This window comes from Delphinus delphis, chromosome 8 (genome assembly GCF_949987515.2).
Source record: "Delphinus delphis chromosome 8, mDelDel1.2, whole genome shotgun sequence".
Lineage (NCBI taxonomy): Eukaryota > Metazoa > Chordata > Mammalia > Artiodactyla > Delphinidae > Delphinus > Delphinus delphis.
This window is the reverse complement of record NC_082690.1, coordinates 69,205,004-69,220,204: the sequence shown is the minus strand read 5'-3', so window position 1 is coordinate 69,220,204 and position 15,201 is coordinate 69,205,004. Positions and strand designations below refer to the sequence as shown.

Genomic DNA, 15,201 nt, shown 5'->3' with positions numbered 1-15,201 from the left:
TAGAGTACACATAGAGATTTTGAAAAGAATTGGTGCACCTTCCAAAGGTGGCAGTGGTGTGAAGATAGTGACGACAGCAGCTAACACTTGAGTGGTAGGTAGCCTCTGCCAGATCCTGTGCTGACTGCTTCCCGTGCATTACTACATTTAATCCCCACCACAGCCCAATAACGCCCCTACTCTCTGATGAGAAAACAGATACAGAGAGGTGAGATAATTTGAACATATTAAATGGCAGAGCTGGGACTTAAATCCAGGTCTCTGATTCCAGAGCCTGTGCTCTTAGCTTTGCTTCCTACCCACTCCTCCCAGGCCACGAGGAAGCCAGGCAGTAGGGATTCAGCAGTCCCACAGCATATGAAGTATGATATCCAGACTTCATAGAGGTTTTCTGTTCGCTGGCCTAGGAGGCCTCTGTGGTTCAGAAAGTACTACTGGGTTCCAAGAAGCTGGAGGCGGTGAGTGAGGTTGGCTGGAGTTGGTGTGTGTGAGAAAGAGTGAGTTGCTTTAGCAGGTGGAGTTTTGTGAGATTATTTTGGGTCTTGGTGGCTTGGCCTCTGTTTCATCCTCTGTTCTTAGTTCTGCTGGTTTCCCTGCTAGTTAGTTTGACAGGTATATGCAGTTAGTTCCTGTTAGTTGTACGTCTAAGGTGAATTGACATTTTGAGCTATGGGCTTCTACTTGTACTTTTTCTTAGCCCGTTACTAGGGCATTCTCTTTGTGGGTTGGAAAGAAGATTGCTTTTTTTTTTTTAGTAGTTTGTTAAAAATGCAAATTCGGTTATTTTTTAATGAATACAGAGTTTCAGTTTTGCAAGATGAAAAGATTTGGGAGGTGGATAGTAGTGCACAACATTGTAAATATACGTAAAGCACTGAACTGTACACTTAAAAATGGTTAAGATGGTAAATTTTATGTGTATTTTACCTGCCCCCCACCCCCACCCCGAAACCAATGCCTTTTTTTTTTTTTGGCCATGTTGGGTCTTCATTGCTGCATGCGGGCTTTCTCTAGTTGCGGCGAGCGGGGGCTACTCTTCCTTGTGGTGGGCATGCTTCTCATTGCGGTGGCTTATCTTGTTGCAGAGCACGGGCTCTAGGCACGCGGGCTTTAGTAGTTGTGGCATGTGGGCCCTAGAGTGCGTGGGCTTCAGAAGTTGTGGCACGTGGGCTCGGTAGTTGCGGCATGTGGGCTCTAGAGCACAGGTTCAGTAGTTGTGGCGCACAGGCTTAGTAGCTACGTGGCATGTGGAATCTTCCCAGACCAGGGATTGAACCTGTGTCCCCTGCATTGGCGGGCGGATTCTTAACCATTGTGCCACCAGGAAGTCCCACCAGTGCTTTTTAAAAATAATTTTTATTGCTTTTTTGAAATATTTAATCCTTGGTTTTGATCCTCAGAATTGATCCACATCCATCAGTCAGTCAGGAGTGAGGAAGGGGGTACATGAGACTTTTTTGTGCCAGAGGCTGTTAGACATTTGAACATAACAAAATCTTCTTTAATCCTCGTAGCAACTGTGAAAGGTAGGGTTTTATTATCCCTCCTAAAAAAACACCCCTCAGAGAGGTCAACTAACTTGTTTAATACAGATTTGTAGTTACGAAGTGGCAAAACCAGGATAGGAATGGCATACCTCATAAGGGCAGGTACTTTAGTGATGGATGTTCATTCCTAAGGATACCTTAGAGTCATGGAATTTCAAACTGGGAAGGGAATTTAGAGGTTGTTGAATTCAGCATCTCACCTAATTGAATACTCACCCATAAATGAAACTCAGACAGCTTTGCTTATGCTCATGTTGAAGCATTTGTACCTCCCTGCCCCCAAAGATTTGCTTTGACTCCCTAGCTGAAATTTAACATTGAAAAGCATATGCACATAAACCAGACTCATCCAACAATAACCTGCATTTATAATAATGTATTACCAAAAAGTCAATTATCTATAGGTTTTTCTATCTTACAGGAAATTTCAAGAGCAGGAATGTCCTCCTTCACCAGAACCAACACGGAAAGAAAAAGACAAGAAAGGCTGCCACTGTGTCATTTTCTAAGAATCCCTTGAATTTTAGCTACCAACTGCCAGGAAAAGCCCTCATCTTCTCCTTCTCTCCTTACAGTTTACATCATGTTGGTACCTTTCTAGCCTTAGATAAATGATCACCGTGGTAGCCTTAGACCAAGAAGCTGGCTAATCCTTTCCATGAAGCTGATCCAATGGTCAGTCAAGACAGATTTAAAGGAAACACTAAGGCTGCTTCAAAGATTATCTGATTCCTTTAAAATGGATATCTATATACATAGACACATTCTTTTTTTAAGGGCTTACTTTTAATAGGGATGGATCAGTTTTGGAACCTAAGCTGTTTGCCAAGCTGAAGTCATAGGTTGTGAAATAACTTTTAACTTCTGGAATCATATTGCCTACTGTTACTCTAAATAGAAACATAGGGAGTTTTAAAAAAATGTGAATTTTTGCCTATCTCTAAAAATTTTGATGTCAACTTTAGTTAACCTTAAATACACTGAATTGAATCCACAAAAGTGAGACATCTCAGACCTTTACTGATGCTATAGCCTTTTGTTTTCCAGTGGCCAAAATACCAAAATGCCTACTGTATTTATAGGTTAAAAACTGCGTGTGAAGCCTTTACTATTATTCCTAAAGATAATATTCTGTGTGGCCAAATATTTGGACTCATTCTGGACTTAGGCATTTTAGTGTTCTTGGTTTTTTAATTTAACTCTTTTCACAGCCATGTTGAGAGTAAAAATAAATAATTTCTGTCTGTCTTCCTTTTCAAGTATTTCTGGATAAGGGATTCAAAAAAACTAAAACTGTTTTTGTTTGTAATATAAAATATGGAATTGATCTTTCCAGGGTCAGAGATGATTAATGTTTTGCTATATACTTTTATACATTATTTTCTTATCAAACTAGTTAACAAGTATTTTTATATGTTTGTAAGCAAATATGCTTTCACAGCATACCTTGTGTATATGTAAAGATAAGTATTTAATTCTCACTTCACTTTTAGCTGACAAAGGAAAAAAAGTGAAAACTACAGAAACTGTGGTAGAACCTTACATGCTGTTCTGGTCCTGGTTGTACCCACCTTTGGCCAGTCACATAGCTACTCAAGAAACCTTCCCAATAGAGTACAACAGGATGAGAATCTGAAATCACTTCCGATATCCCCTACTAGATATTGACTGCTATATCAAGTAGTAAATGGTAAAACTTTTAATTGACAATTAGTATAACTGTGGGTGACTTCTGATTTTGTTTTTAATTCTGTGGATTGTGTTTAAACAATTCAAAAGTATGTTCCTGATTTTGAGATACTAAGTGGTATTGCACAGTTGTCACTTTATTGAATGTGTACAACAGTTCCATGAAGATTATAAAGCATACCCTTGTATAGCTTCAGGTGCTAGAATTAAAATCGATCTGTTATCACAAGATGATGCTTGATGACTTGTTATTTTGGTGGTTTATTGAAGGAATGAGTGTTGGAGGAAACTTATTTTCATAGCTCTATGCCTTTTCCTGAGGATTTGAATCTAAGATCAATACTGGATATTTAGTAGGTGAACTTGAAGTGAATTGGCTTGGTGTTTTTAGTGATTTCCTGAATATTTTCTTAAGTCATTGTTTCTTTAACTTTTTCTATGAAGTGCTCCTGACAGAGATTTCTCACTGTAGAGGGGAGAGGAGGGTGAATACATACACATATACTCTCTCTGAGTATGATGCCTAAAACAGCTGAAGCAAAGCACACAAATTTATTTGAATGTTAATTAAAATTACTGCCCAGGAAGATACCACATTTATCCCCTGGCTTTTGGTGCTATAGCACTATCTTGTATCCTTGTTAGTACTTTCAGTTGGGGAAGTTTTTTTTATTTATCGTTGGTAACTTCAGATAATAAGAGATAGTCTATACAACATTCATATTTAGTGGGAAACCTTTTATTTTGTTCTGAGTAGATGATTTATAACAAAGCAGCCTAAAAGTTAAATTTTGTTATCTCAGTTTACTTTTTTTCTCTCTATGCTTTACTTTGGATAATTTTTATTCCTACATCTTCAAGTTCCCTAACGTTTTCTTCTGCAGTTATTCAATCTGCTGTTAATCCCATCCAATGAATTTTTCATTTCAGACCTGACGTTTTTTCCTCCTGTAGAAGTCCTGGTTTTTAAAAAATATATCTTCTGTTTCTTTCCTCATTATGTTCATGTATTTCTCTTATCCAGCCCCTCTCAATTGAGTTCCCAGAGAATTGGGTCTAATGCCTTATCTGTTGTATGTAGTGAATTAACTTCTGTGCATCTGGAATGGTTCTAGCTGTGTACCATCCTTGGGAGAATTGAGAAAATAATCCCTCAAATAACTTTTTGTACTGCTTAATTCTCTCGCAGAACCCTGGTTGAGAAAGGCTGCTTTGAATATTTGAACATGGTTACAATAGCTGTTTAACATCCTTGTCTGCTGATCATGTCTGTAAGTTTTGGATCTATTTCTATTGACTGATTTTTCTCTAGTTATGGTCTCATTTTCCTGCTCGTTCACATGTCTAGTAAGTTTTTATTGATATTAGATGCTGGACATTGTGTATTTTATGTTGTTGGGTGCCTAGATTTTGTTGCCTTCATCTAAAGATTCTTGGGCTTTGTTCTGGTAGTCAGTTAATTTATTTGTAGTTGTTTGATCCTTTCAAGGCTTGTTTTTTAAGCTTCATGCAGACTCAAGTAGCTTTTTTCCCAGGATAGTTTAGCTCCACTACTAAGGTGTGGCCTTTTTGGGGTCTCTGCTGAATGCCCTGTGTAATCACTGAGGACTCCAGTTTGGCTCATGGGAACTCAGACAATTCCCAGCCTCATATGAGCTCTGGGGAAACCATTCTATTCGCAGCTCCTGTGTCATTCTTTCCCTAGCCTCCTGGAGTTTCACCCTATACATGCATATGTTAATATTTAGCAAAGCCTCGTTGACCCTCTGCATATTTTTGGAGCTCTTTCTCTGTTTGGCTCTCTCTCCTCCAGAACTTTGTCCTGCAGCTTTCAGCTGCTGCAAACTCCCTGATCTCCAGTGTCTGTCTTTTTAGCTCAGGGAAACATTTGTGACCTGCTTGGAATCCCCTATCCCCTCTGCAATCTGGAATGTGTCTCTAGGCAGAGAGCCAGGACAGTCTTAAGGTTTAGTTTATTTGTTTTTCTTCCATCAGGGATTGTGGTCCTGTGCTGCCTGGTGTATAATGTTTGAAAACAGTTGTTTCACATATTTACTCTAGTTTTCTGATTGTCTAAGGTAGGAGGATAAAATGTGGTTCATGCTACTCCACAACCGGAAGCTGAGGTCGTTCGCATTTGATTTCCATCATATAATCAGAGGTACCTTGTAGCCATCAATCTATGACTTGAAATCTTTTCTCACAGAGAATGGCCAGTCTTGTGACACGAATAGTCCTTGTCTGTGTGGCCATTGTGTTTTCCTCTCTAGCTTGGGGGCCGGCAAACTTTTTCTCTAAAGGGCCGGTTCGTAAATAGCACCTTGGGCTTTGCAGGCCATGTGGTTTTTGTCCCAGCCCCTTAGCTCTACCATTGTAGTGCCAAAGCAGCCATGAACAATGTATAAATGAAAGAATGTGGCTGTGTTCCAATGAAACCTTATTTGTGGACACTGAAGTTGGTATTTCGTATAATTTTCTTTCTTCTTCCTTTTTTTTTAAAATTATTTATTTGGCCGCACCAGGTCTTAGTTGCGGCATGCAGGATCTTCCTTGCGGCACGTAGGATCTTTCAGTTGGGGCCCACGGGCCCACACGATTGCACATGCGATCTTTTAGTCGCGGCCTGCAGGATCTAGCTCCCTGACCAAGGTTTGAACCTGGGCCCCCAGCATTAGGAGCACGGAGTCTTAGCCACTGGACCACCAGGGAAGTCGCCATGTCATTTTCGTGTGTCATGAAATATTAATCTTTTGAATTCTTTTCAAAAATTCATTTAAAATTGTAAAGATAATTCTGTACAAAAACAGATGGCAGACTGGATATGATCTGTGGGCCATGGTTTGCCAATCCTGCTCTTTAGCACATTTAGCATTTGAAATTACACTCCCAACTTCAGACTCTCTTATGAATGTGGAAATTCTTTCAAGCAGGATTTCCTGAATTAACAGTCATGAATTTCTGTCCTAGGAATTTTCTCCCTATATTGTTTGTTTAGGGCTTTACAGTGTTTCAGAGTTGAACATTATGCCCTATTGACACACCTCTTACACTGATGATTCTCTAAATTTGGGACTTCAGAGTTTTGTTTTATATATATATATACTTTATCCTTTGACTATTAAAATTCAGTGTAACAGGGCTTCCTTGGTGGCGCACTGGTTCAGAGTCCGCCTGCCAATGCAGTGGACACGGGTTCGTGCCCCAGTCCAGGAAGATCCCACATGCCGCGGAGCGGCTGGGCCCGTGAGCCATGGCCGCTGAGCCTGCGCGTCCGGAGCCTGGGCTCCGCAACGGGAGGGGTCACGACAGTGAGAGGCCCACGTACCGCAAAAAAAAAAAAAAAAATTCAGTGTAACAAAGTTGTATATACTTAAGGTCTAACTTGTTTCTCCTCTAACTGTTCGTCACCACTTGGTTTAATTTCTTTCTTTCCCATTCCTATACATAGTGATGCCATTGAACAGGTAACTGGCAGGTAAATGGGAGATGATGATAAAGTGATCACTTTTCAATATCATTCAAACACTTAAAGGTACTTAACCAGTGACTGCTTATAAAGTTTCAAAGTACGTTTTAGAAAAAAGGCATTTTAATTTTTTTTTAATTTTATTGGAGTATAGTTGATTTACAATGTTGTGTTAGTTTCAGATGTACAGCAAAGTGATTCAGTTACACATACATTTATTCTTTTTTAGATTCTTTTCTCATATAGGTTATCACAGAATACTGAGTAGAGTTCCCTGTGCTATACAGTAGGTCCTTGTTGGTTATCCATCTTACATATATCTTACACAGTGTGTATATGTTCATCCCGAGCTCCTGATTTGTATCTCCCCACCAAGTTTCCCCTTTGGTAGTCATAAGTTTATTCTTGATACCTGTAAGTCTGTTTCTGTTTTATAAGTAAGTTCATTTGTATCATTTTTAAAAAATGAGATTCCACATATGAGTGATATCATATGATATTTGTCTTTCTCTGTCTGAATTACTTCTCTTAGCATGATAATCTCTAGGTCTATCCATGTTGCTGCAAACGGCATGATTTCATTCTTTTTTATGCCTGAATAATATTCCATTGTACATATGTACCACATCTTCTTTATCCATTACTCTGTCAATGGACATATAGGTTGCTTCCATGTCTTGGCTTGTAAAATAGTGCTGCAGTGAACATTGGGGTGCATGTATCTTTTCGGATTATGGTTTTCTCTGCGTATATGCCCAGGAGTGGGATTGCTGGATCATATGGTAGTTCTGTTTTTAGTTTTTTAAGGAACCTCCATAGTGTTCTCCATAGTGGTTGCACCAATTTACATTCCCACCAGCAGTATAGGAGGGTTCCCTTTTCTCCACATCCTCTCCAGCATTTATTGTTTGTAGACTTTTTGATGATGGCCATTCTGACTGGTGTGAGGTGATACCTCATTGTAGTGTTGATTTGCATTTCTCTAATAATTAGTGATGTTGAGCATCTTTTCATGTGCTTTTGGCCATCTGTATGTCTTCTTTGGAGAAATGTCTACTTAGATCTTCTGCCCATTTCTTGATTGGGTTGTTTGTGTATTTTTTGACTTGGAGCAGGATGAGCTGTCTGTATATTTTGGAGATTAATCCCTTGTCGGTTGCTTCATTTGCAGATATTTTCAACTCATTCTGTGGGTTGTCTTTTCATTTTGTTTATGGTTTCCTTTGCTTTTAAGTCTAATTAGGTCCCATTTGTTTATTTTTGTTTTTATTTTCATTACTCTAGGAGGTGGGTCAAAAAAGATGTTGCTGCGATTTATGTCAGAGTGTTCTGCATATGTTTTCCTCCAAGAGTTTTATATTTTTATAGTGTCTGACCTTACATTTAGGTCTTTGATCCATTTTGAGTTTATTTTTGTGTTTGGTGTCAGGGAGTGTTCTAATTTCATTCTTTCACATGTAGCTGTCCAGTTTTCCCAGCACCACTTATTGAAGAGACTGTCTTTTCTCCATTGTATATTCTTGTCTCCTTTGTCGTAGATTAATTGACCATACATGTGTGGATTTATTCCTGGGCTTTCTATCCTGTTCCATTGATCTAATATATTTCTGTTTTTGTGCCACTACCATACTATTCTGATGACTGTAGATTTGTAGTATAGTCTGAAGTCAGGGAGCCTAATTCCTCCAGCTCCGTTTTTCTTTCTCAAGATTGTTTTAGCTATTTGGAGTTTTTTGTGTCTCCATATAAATTTAAAAATTTCTTCATTCTAGTTCTGTGGAAAATACCATTGTAATTTGATAGGGATTGCATTGAATCTGTAGATCGCCTTGGGTAGTATAGTAATTTTGACATTATTGATTCTACCAATCCAAGAACATGGTGTATCTTTCCATATGTTTGTGTCATCTTCGATTTCTTTCACCAGCGTTTTACAGTTTTCAGAGTGCAGGTCTTTTGTCTCCTTAGGTAGGTTTATTCCTGGGTATTTTATTCTTTTTGATGCAGTGGTAGATGGGATTGTTTCCTTAATTTGTCCTTCTTATCTTTTGTTGTTAGTGTATAGGAAGATGCAACAGATTTCTGTGTATTAATTTTGTATCCTGAAACTTTGCTGAAATCGATGAGCTCTAGTAGTTTTCTGGTAGCATCTTTAGATTTTCTATGGGTAGTATCATGTCATCTGCAAACAGTGACTGCTTTACTTGTTCTCCAATTTGGATTCTTTTTATTTCTTCTCTGATTGCCATGGCTAGGACTTCCAAAACTGTGTTGAATAGAAGTGGTGACAATGGACATCCTTGCCTTGTTCCTGATCTTAGAGGGAATGCTTTCAGCTTTTCGTCGTTGAGAATGGTGTTAGCTTTGGGTTTGTCATATACGGTCTTTATTATGTTAAGGTAGGTTCCCTCTGTGCCCACTTTCTGGAGAGTTTTTTCATAAATGAGTGTTGAATTTTGTCAAAAGCTTTTCCTGCATCTATTGAGATGACCATATGGTTTTTATTCTTCAGTTTGTTAATGTGGTGTATCACACTGATTGATTTGCGGATATGGAAGAATCCTTGCATCCCTGGGATAAATCCCACTTGATCTTAGTGTATGATCCTTTTAATGTATTGTTGGATTTGGTTTGCTAATATTTTGGTCAGTATTTTTATGTCTGTGTTCATCAGTGATATTGGCCTGTACTTTTCCTTTTTTGTGGTATCTTTTGTTGTGGTATCAGGGTAATGGTGGCCTCATAGAATGAGTTCAGAAGTGGTCCTTCCTCTGCAGTTTTTGAAAGAGTTTCAGAAGGATAAGTGTTAACCCTTCTCTAAATGTTTGATAGAATTCACCTGTGAAGCCATCTGGTCCTGGACTTTTGTTTGTTGGGAGTTTTTATTTTTAATTAATTAATTAATTATTTTTTTGGCTGTGTTGGGTTTTCACTGCTGTGCGCGGGCTTTCTCTAGTTGCAGCGAGTGGGGACTACTCTTCATTGTGGTGTGTGGCCTTCTCATTGTGGTGGCTTCTGTTGTTGTGGAGCATGGGCTCTAGGCACGTGGGCTTCAGTAGTTGCAGCACGTGGGCTCAGCTGTTCTCAGTAGTTGCAGCACGTGGGCTCAGCTTGTGGGCTCTAGAGTGCGGGCTCAGCTGTTCTGCAGCATGTGAGATCTTCCCGGACCAGGGCTCAAACCTGTGTCCCCTGCATTGGCAGGCAGATTCTTAACCACTGAGCCACCAGGGAAGTCCCTCTTGGGAGTTTTTTAATCACGGTTTCAGTTTCAGTATTATGATTGGTCTGTTCATATATTCTTCCTGGTTCAGTCTTGGGAGATTGTTCCTTTCTAAGAAATTGTCCATTTCTTCTAACTTGTCCATTTTATTGGCATAGAGTTGTTTGCAGTAGTCTCTTATGATGTTTTGTGTTTCTGTGGTGTCAGTTGTAACTTTTCCTTTTTCATTTCTAACTTTATTGATTTGAGTCCTCTCCCTTTTTTTCTTGATGAGTCTGGCTGAAGGTTTATCTATTTTGTTTGTCTTCTCAAAGAACCAGCTTTTAGTTTCATTGATCTTTGCTATTGTTCTCTTCATCTTTATTTCATTTGTTTCTGCTCTGATCTTTATGATTTCTTTCCTTTCAAAACTTTGGGTTTTGCTTGTTCCTTTCTCTAGTTACTTTAGGTACAGGGTTAGGTTGTTTATTTGAAGTTTCTTTTGTTTCCTGAGGTAAGATTGTATTTCTATAAACTTCCTTCTTAGAACTGCTTTTCCTGTGTTCCATAGGTTTTGGATCGTTGTGATTTTTCTCTGGTATTTTGTGATATCTTCTTTGATTTCTTCAGTGATCCACTGACTGTTTAGTAACATATTGTGTAGCCTCCATGTGTTTGTGTTTCTTACAGCTTTTTTCCTGTAGTTGACTTCTGATCTCATAGCATTGTGGTCAGAAAAGATACTTGATGTGATTTCAATTTTCTTAAATTTATTGAGGCTTGATTTGTGGCCCACGATGTAATCTGACTTGGAGAATGTTCCATGTGCTCTTGAGAAGAAAGTGGATTCTGCTGTTTTTGGATGGAATGTTCTATAAATATAAATTAAGTCCATTCAGTCTAATGTATCTTTTAAGGCCTGTGTTTCCTTATTGATTTTCTGTCTGGATGATCTGTCCATTGATGAAAGTGGGGTGTTAAAGTCACCCACTATTATTGTGTTACTGTTGATTTCTCCTTTTATGGCTGTCAGCATTTGCCTTATATATTGAGGTGCTCCTGTGTTGGGTGCATATGTATTTACAATTGTCATATCTTGTTCTTGGCTTGATCCCAGGATCTTTATGTATTGTTCTTTTTTGTCTGTTGCAACATTCTTTATTTTAAAGTCTATTTTGTCTGATAATGAGTATTGCCACTCCAGCTTTCTTTTGATTTACATTTGCATAGACACCTTTTTCCCATCCCCTCACTTTCAGTCTGTATGTGTCCCTTGATCTGAAGTGGGTCTCTTATAGACAGCATATATATGGGTTTGGTTTTGTATCCATTCAGCCAGTCTGTGTGTTTTGGTTGGAGCATTTAATCCATTTACATTAAAGATAATTATCGATATGAAGGTTCTTTTTGCCATTTTGTTAATTGTTTTGGATTTGTTTTGGAAGTCTTTTTCTTCTCCTCTGTTTTTGTGATTTGGTGTCTGTCTTCAGTGATGTGTTTAGATTGCTTTTTCTTTTTTGTGTGTGTATTTAACATAGATTTTTGGTTTGTGGTTCCCTTGAGGTTTTGATATAGCAGTCTATACATAAACAAGACTGTTTCAAGTTGTTGATCTCTTCATTTCAAACGCATTTCCAATATCCTGCATTGGTACTCTCCTCACGATTGCTGGTTTTGAAACTATATTTGTGTGTGGATGATTTCCTACCTTTACTTTATATTTGCCTTTACCAGTGAGCTTTCTCATTCATAATATTCTTGACTCTAGTTTTGGCTTTTTATTTTCCGCCTAGAGAAGTTCCTTTAGTATTTGTTGTAATGCTGGTTTGGTGGTGCTGAATGCTCTTAGCTTTTGCTTGTCTGCAAAACTTTTGATTCTCCATCGAATCTGAATCAGAGTCTTGCTGGATAGAGGATTGTTGGTTGTAGTTTCTTCCCTTTCATCACTTTAATCGTTCACTCCCTTCTGGCTTGTAGAGTTTCTGCTGAAAAATCAGCTGATAACCTTATGGGGGTTCCCTTGTATGTTATTTGTTGCTTTTCCCTTGTTGATTTTAATACTTTTTTCTTTGTCTTTAATTTTTGTCAATTTGATTAATATGTGTCTTGGCATGTTCCTCCTTGGGTTTATCTTGTGTGGAACTCTCTGCACTTCCTGGACTTGAGTGAGTGATTCCTTTCTTATGTTAGGGAAGTTTTCGACTCTAATCTCTTCAAATATTTTCTCAGGCCCCCCCCCCTCTTTTCTGGGACCCCTATAATGCGAATGTTGGTGTGTTTAATGCTGTCCTAAAGGTCTCTGAGACTGTCCTCATTTCTTTTCATTCTTTTTTCCTTATTCTTTTCTGTGGAAATGATTTACACCATTCTGTCTTTCAGCTCACTTATTTTCTGCCTCAGTTACTCTGCTATTGACTCCTTCTAGTGTATTTTTGATTCCAGTTATTGTATTGTTCATCTCTGTTAGTTCTTTAAATCTTCTAGCTCTTTGATAAACACTGCTTGTAATTTCTCAGCCTGTGCCTCCATTCTTTTTCCAAGATCTTGGATCATCTTTACTATCATTACTGTAAATTATTTTTCAGGTAGGTTGCCTGTCTCCACCTCATTTAGTTGTTCTTGTGAGTTTTTATCTTGTTCCTTCGTCTGGAATATATTTCTCTGTCGTCTCATTTTGTCTGAGTTTCTTTGTTTGTGGTCTCCTTTCCGCTGGCTGGAGGATCATAGTTCCTCTTGCTTCTGGTGTCTGCCCTTTGGTGGGTGAGGTTGGTCTAGGGGCTTGTGCAGGCTTCCTGGTGGGAGGGACTGCTGCCTGTGGGCAGAGCTGTGTTAAGGGATGTGTTTATAGGTAGCTGTGAGCTCAGTGTGGCATTAGGCACCCTGTCTGCTGATGGGTGGGGCTGTGTTCCTATCCTGTTGGTTGTTTGGCCTGAGATCTTGCAGCACTGGAACCTGAGTAGGGCCAGGTCTTGACGCCAAAATGGCAACCTTCAGGAGCGCTCACACCTATCAGTATTCTCTGGGGCTTCTGCCACTGGTGTCCTTGCCCCCCGCAGTGAGCCACAGTGGATCCCTGCCTCCCCAGGATACCCTCCAAGACTCGTAAGTAGGTCCAGCGTCGGCTTCTATGGAGTTACTGCTTTGTGCTGGGTCCCAGTGTACGTGAAACCTTGTGTGTGCCCTCCAAGAGTGGAGTCTGTGTTTCCCCCAGTCCTGTGGGCCTCCTGCACTCAAGTCCTGCCTGGGCTTCAAAGCTAAATGCCTTGGGAATTCCTCCTCCTGATGCCAGACCCTTAGGCTGGGGAGCCTGATGTGGGGCTCAGGACTCTCACTCTTGTGGGAGAATCTCTGTGATATGATTATTTTCCAGTTTGTGGGTCGCCCATCCAGCAGGCATGGGATTTGATTATGTCATGAAAGTGCCCCTCCTGCTGTGGCTTCTAAAAGCATTTTAATTTGAACAGATTTCTTTGTGTAAGGCTTTATTGGGTGTTCTGGGGAATGGATAGATTTCCTTCCTACAAATTACTCAGTGTCTAGTGGAGGAAGATGCAGAGTGACAGAAACAAATGCCGAGAGGGTAGAGTTAAGGCAGAGTTTGAGGAGTGTGCAGAAAGTTCTCAGGTCCAGCAGAAGTGATACTTTATATTCCTCCTAGAAAATCTGAGGGAGCTTTGCTTCTTAATTAGAAGTGATGTTTTCGCTGGAGCTTGACAGATTGGTAGGCTTTGAGGTGGGAAGAGAGGAGAAGAGTGAGGTGTGGAATGGCTGGGAAAAGCCTGGGCAGAAGCACAGAGCTGGCAGCATGCAGGGTGTATTCTGGGATTGGAACCTTAATCTAAAAGGATTTTAATGCAGTGGGGAAAAAATTACAGAGTAGACTGGGCTTGGGTTGTGGAGGGCTTTAAATATGACGGCCCTTCTGTATATAATGGGAACCTGCCAAGGTTTCTGAACAGGGAGTGCCCGAATTCAGTCTAGTGTAGTACGCATGATGGACAGGTATGGAGTTAAGGAGGGGTGGTTAGATGAGAGGTTATTGGAATTACGGAGTCTGTTCTCTTTCCATTTGTTCTGCTACTTTTGTCTAACCCCTCTGTCTCACACCCATGTTATTGCAGTAGTCTGTGAAGTAGTCTTTATTTCCACTTTGCCCCCACAAAGCCGTTCCTTCAGTAGTCAAAGGGATCTTTTTTAGACCATAAATTAAATGTTACACTGCTGCTTAAAATCTGTCATCATCTCAATGCACTTGGACTAACATCTGAATCCCTCCCCATAGTGTACAAGGAAACCTTCTGCAGGATGTGTCATCTTCCTGCCTCTCACATTCAAGCTGACTTGCTCTCTCACACCCTAGCACTGGCGGAGTATTTTCCAAGTCACTTGCTTCCCTTGACTGTTGCCATTAGCTGTTTCACCCTTTTGCTCCTGGCTTAGGTGCCACCTCAGAGAGCCCTCTTTGACCACCCCATTCTAATTCCACACTGCCCTGTATTTACTTCATGACACTTACCCACCTGTGATTATTTTGTCTGTCTTGTCTGACCTGTACCTTAATATCATAAGCTCTGTGAGGGCAGAACTGTGTCTTTTGGGTTTACTGCTTTACCCACTTTGCCTGGCGTGTGCAGAAAACCATTTGATGAATGGATAAGGAGCACAGGCAACCTTCTGGTGATAGAAATAAAATATATGGTGATTGTGGCAGTTACATACAGCGTTAGTCCAGAAGGCACTGGGGAATGGGGACTGGAGCATGAAAGAAGAGGCAGGGGGTAAAAATGCAGATTTGGAATTGATCTATTTTGAGCTAATGATTGAGGAGGTGGGAGTGGATTGAGATAGAAGGTGTGTTTGAGAGGTCCAGGGTAACACTTTTGGGGAGAATGAACACTTAGGAAATTAAAAGATGAAAAGGCAGGAAAAAGCCAAGAGAAGCAGCCCATAATTGGAAAGACCCAGGAGACTATTGTCAAGGAAGCTGAGGGGTGGTAAAGAGCTTTGAGTGCTGTGCAAGGACTGGGGGGTAAGGGGCAGCAGTGCAGGTTTAGAGGTTGCTGATGAGTTCGAGAGATTTGTTTTGGTCAGTCTGCTTGGGGGACCAGATCATAGTGGGTTGTGGTGTGATTGGAGGAAAAGGAAGTGGGGGAAGTAAGTTTGGGTTACTACTCATAGAAATTCTGTGGCAAAGTCAGAGGGTGATGGGGCAGTTGAATTGCTTGATAGGGTAGGATGTTAGAGGCATAAGAAGAAGAGCCAGTGCAGGGCACTCGGTCATAGACACGTAGGTATGCGAG

The 15,201-nt window shown here is 40.1% G+C and overlaps 1 protein-coding gene across 1 annotated transcript in view; it reads left to right on the top strand.

The window, feature by feature from the left end:
* Nucleotides 1-6,402, top strand: part of RRAS2 (RAS related 2) — a 74,012-nt gene extending 67,610 nt beyond the window's left edge. The window contains exon 6 of the mRNA XM_060018541.1: nucleotides 1,969-6,402. Coding sequence (XP_059874524.1) covers nucleotides 1,969-2,056 — 88 coding nt within the window. The 3' untranslated portion in view covers nucleotides 2,057-6,402. The remainder of the gene's footprint in view (nucleotides 1-1,968) is intronic.
* Nucleotides 6,403-15,201: the final 8,799 nt, after the last annotated feature.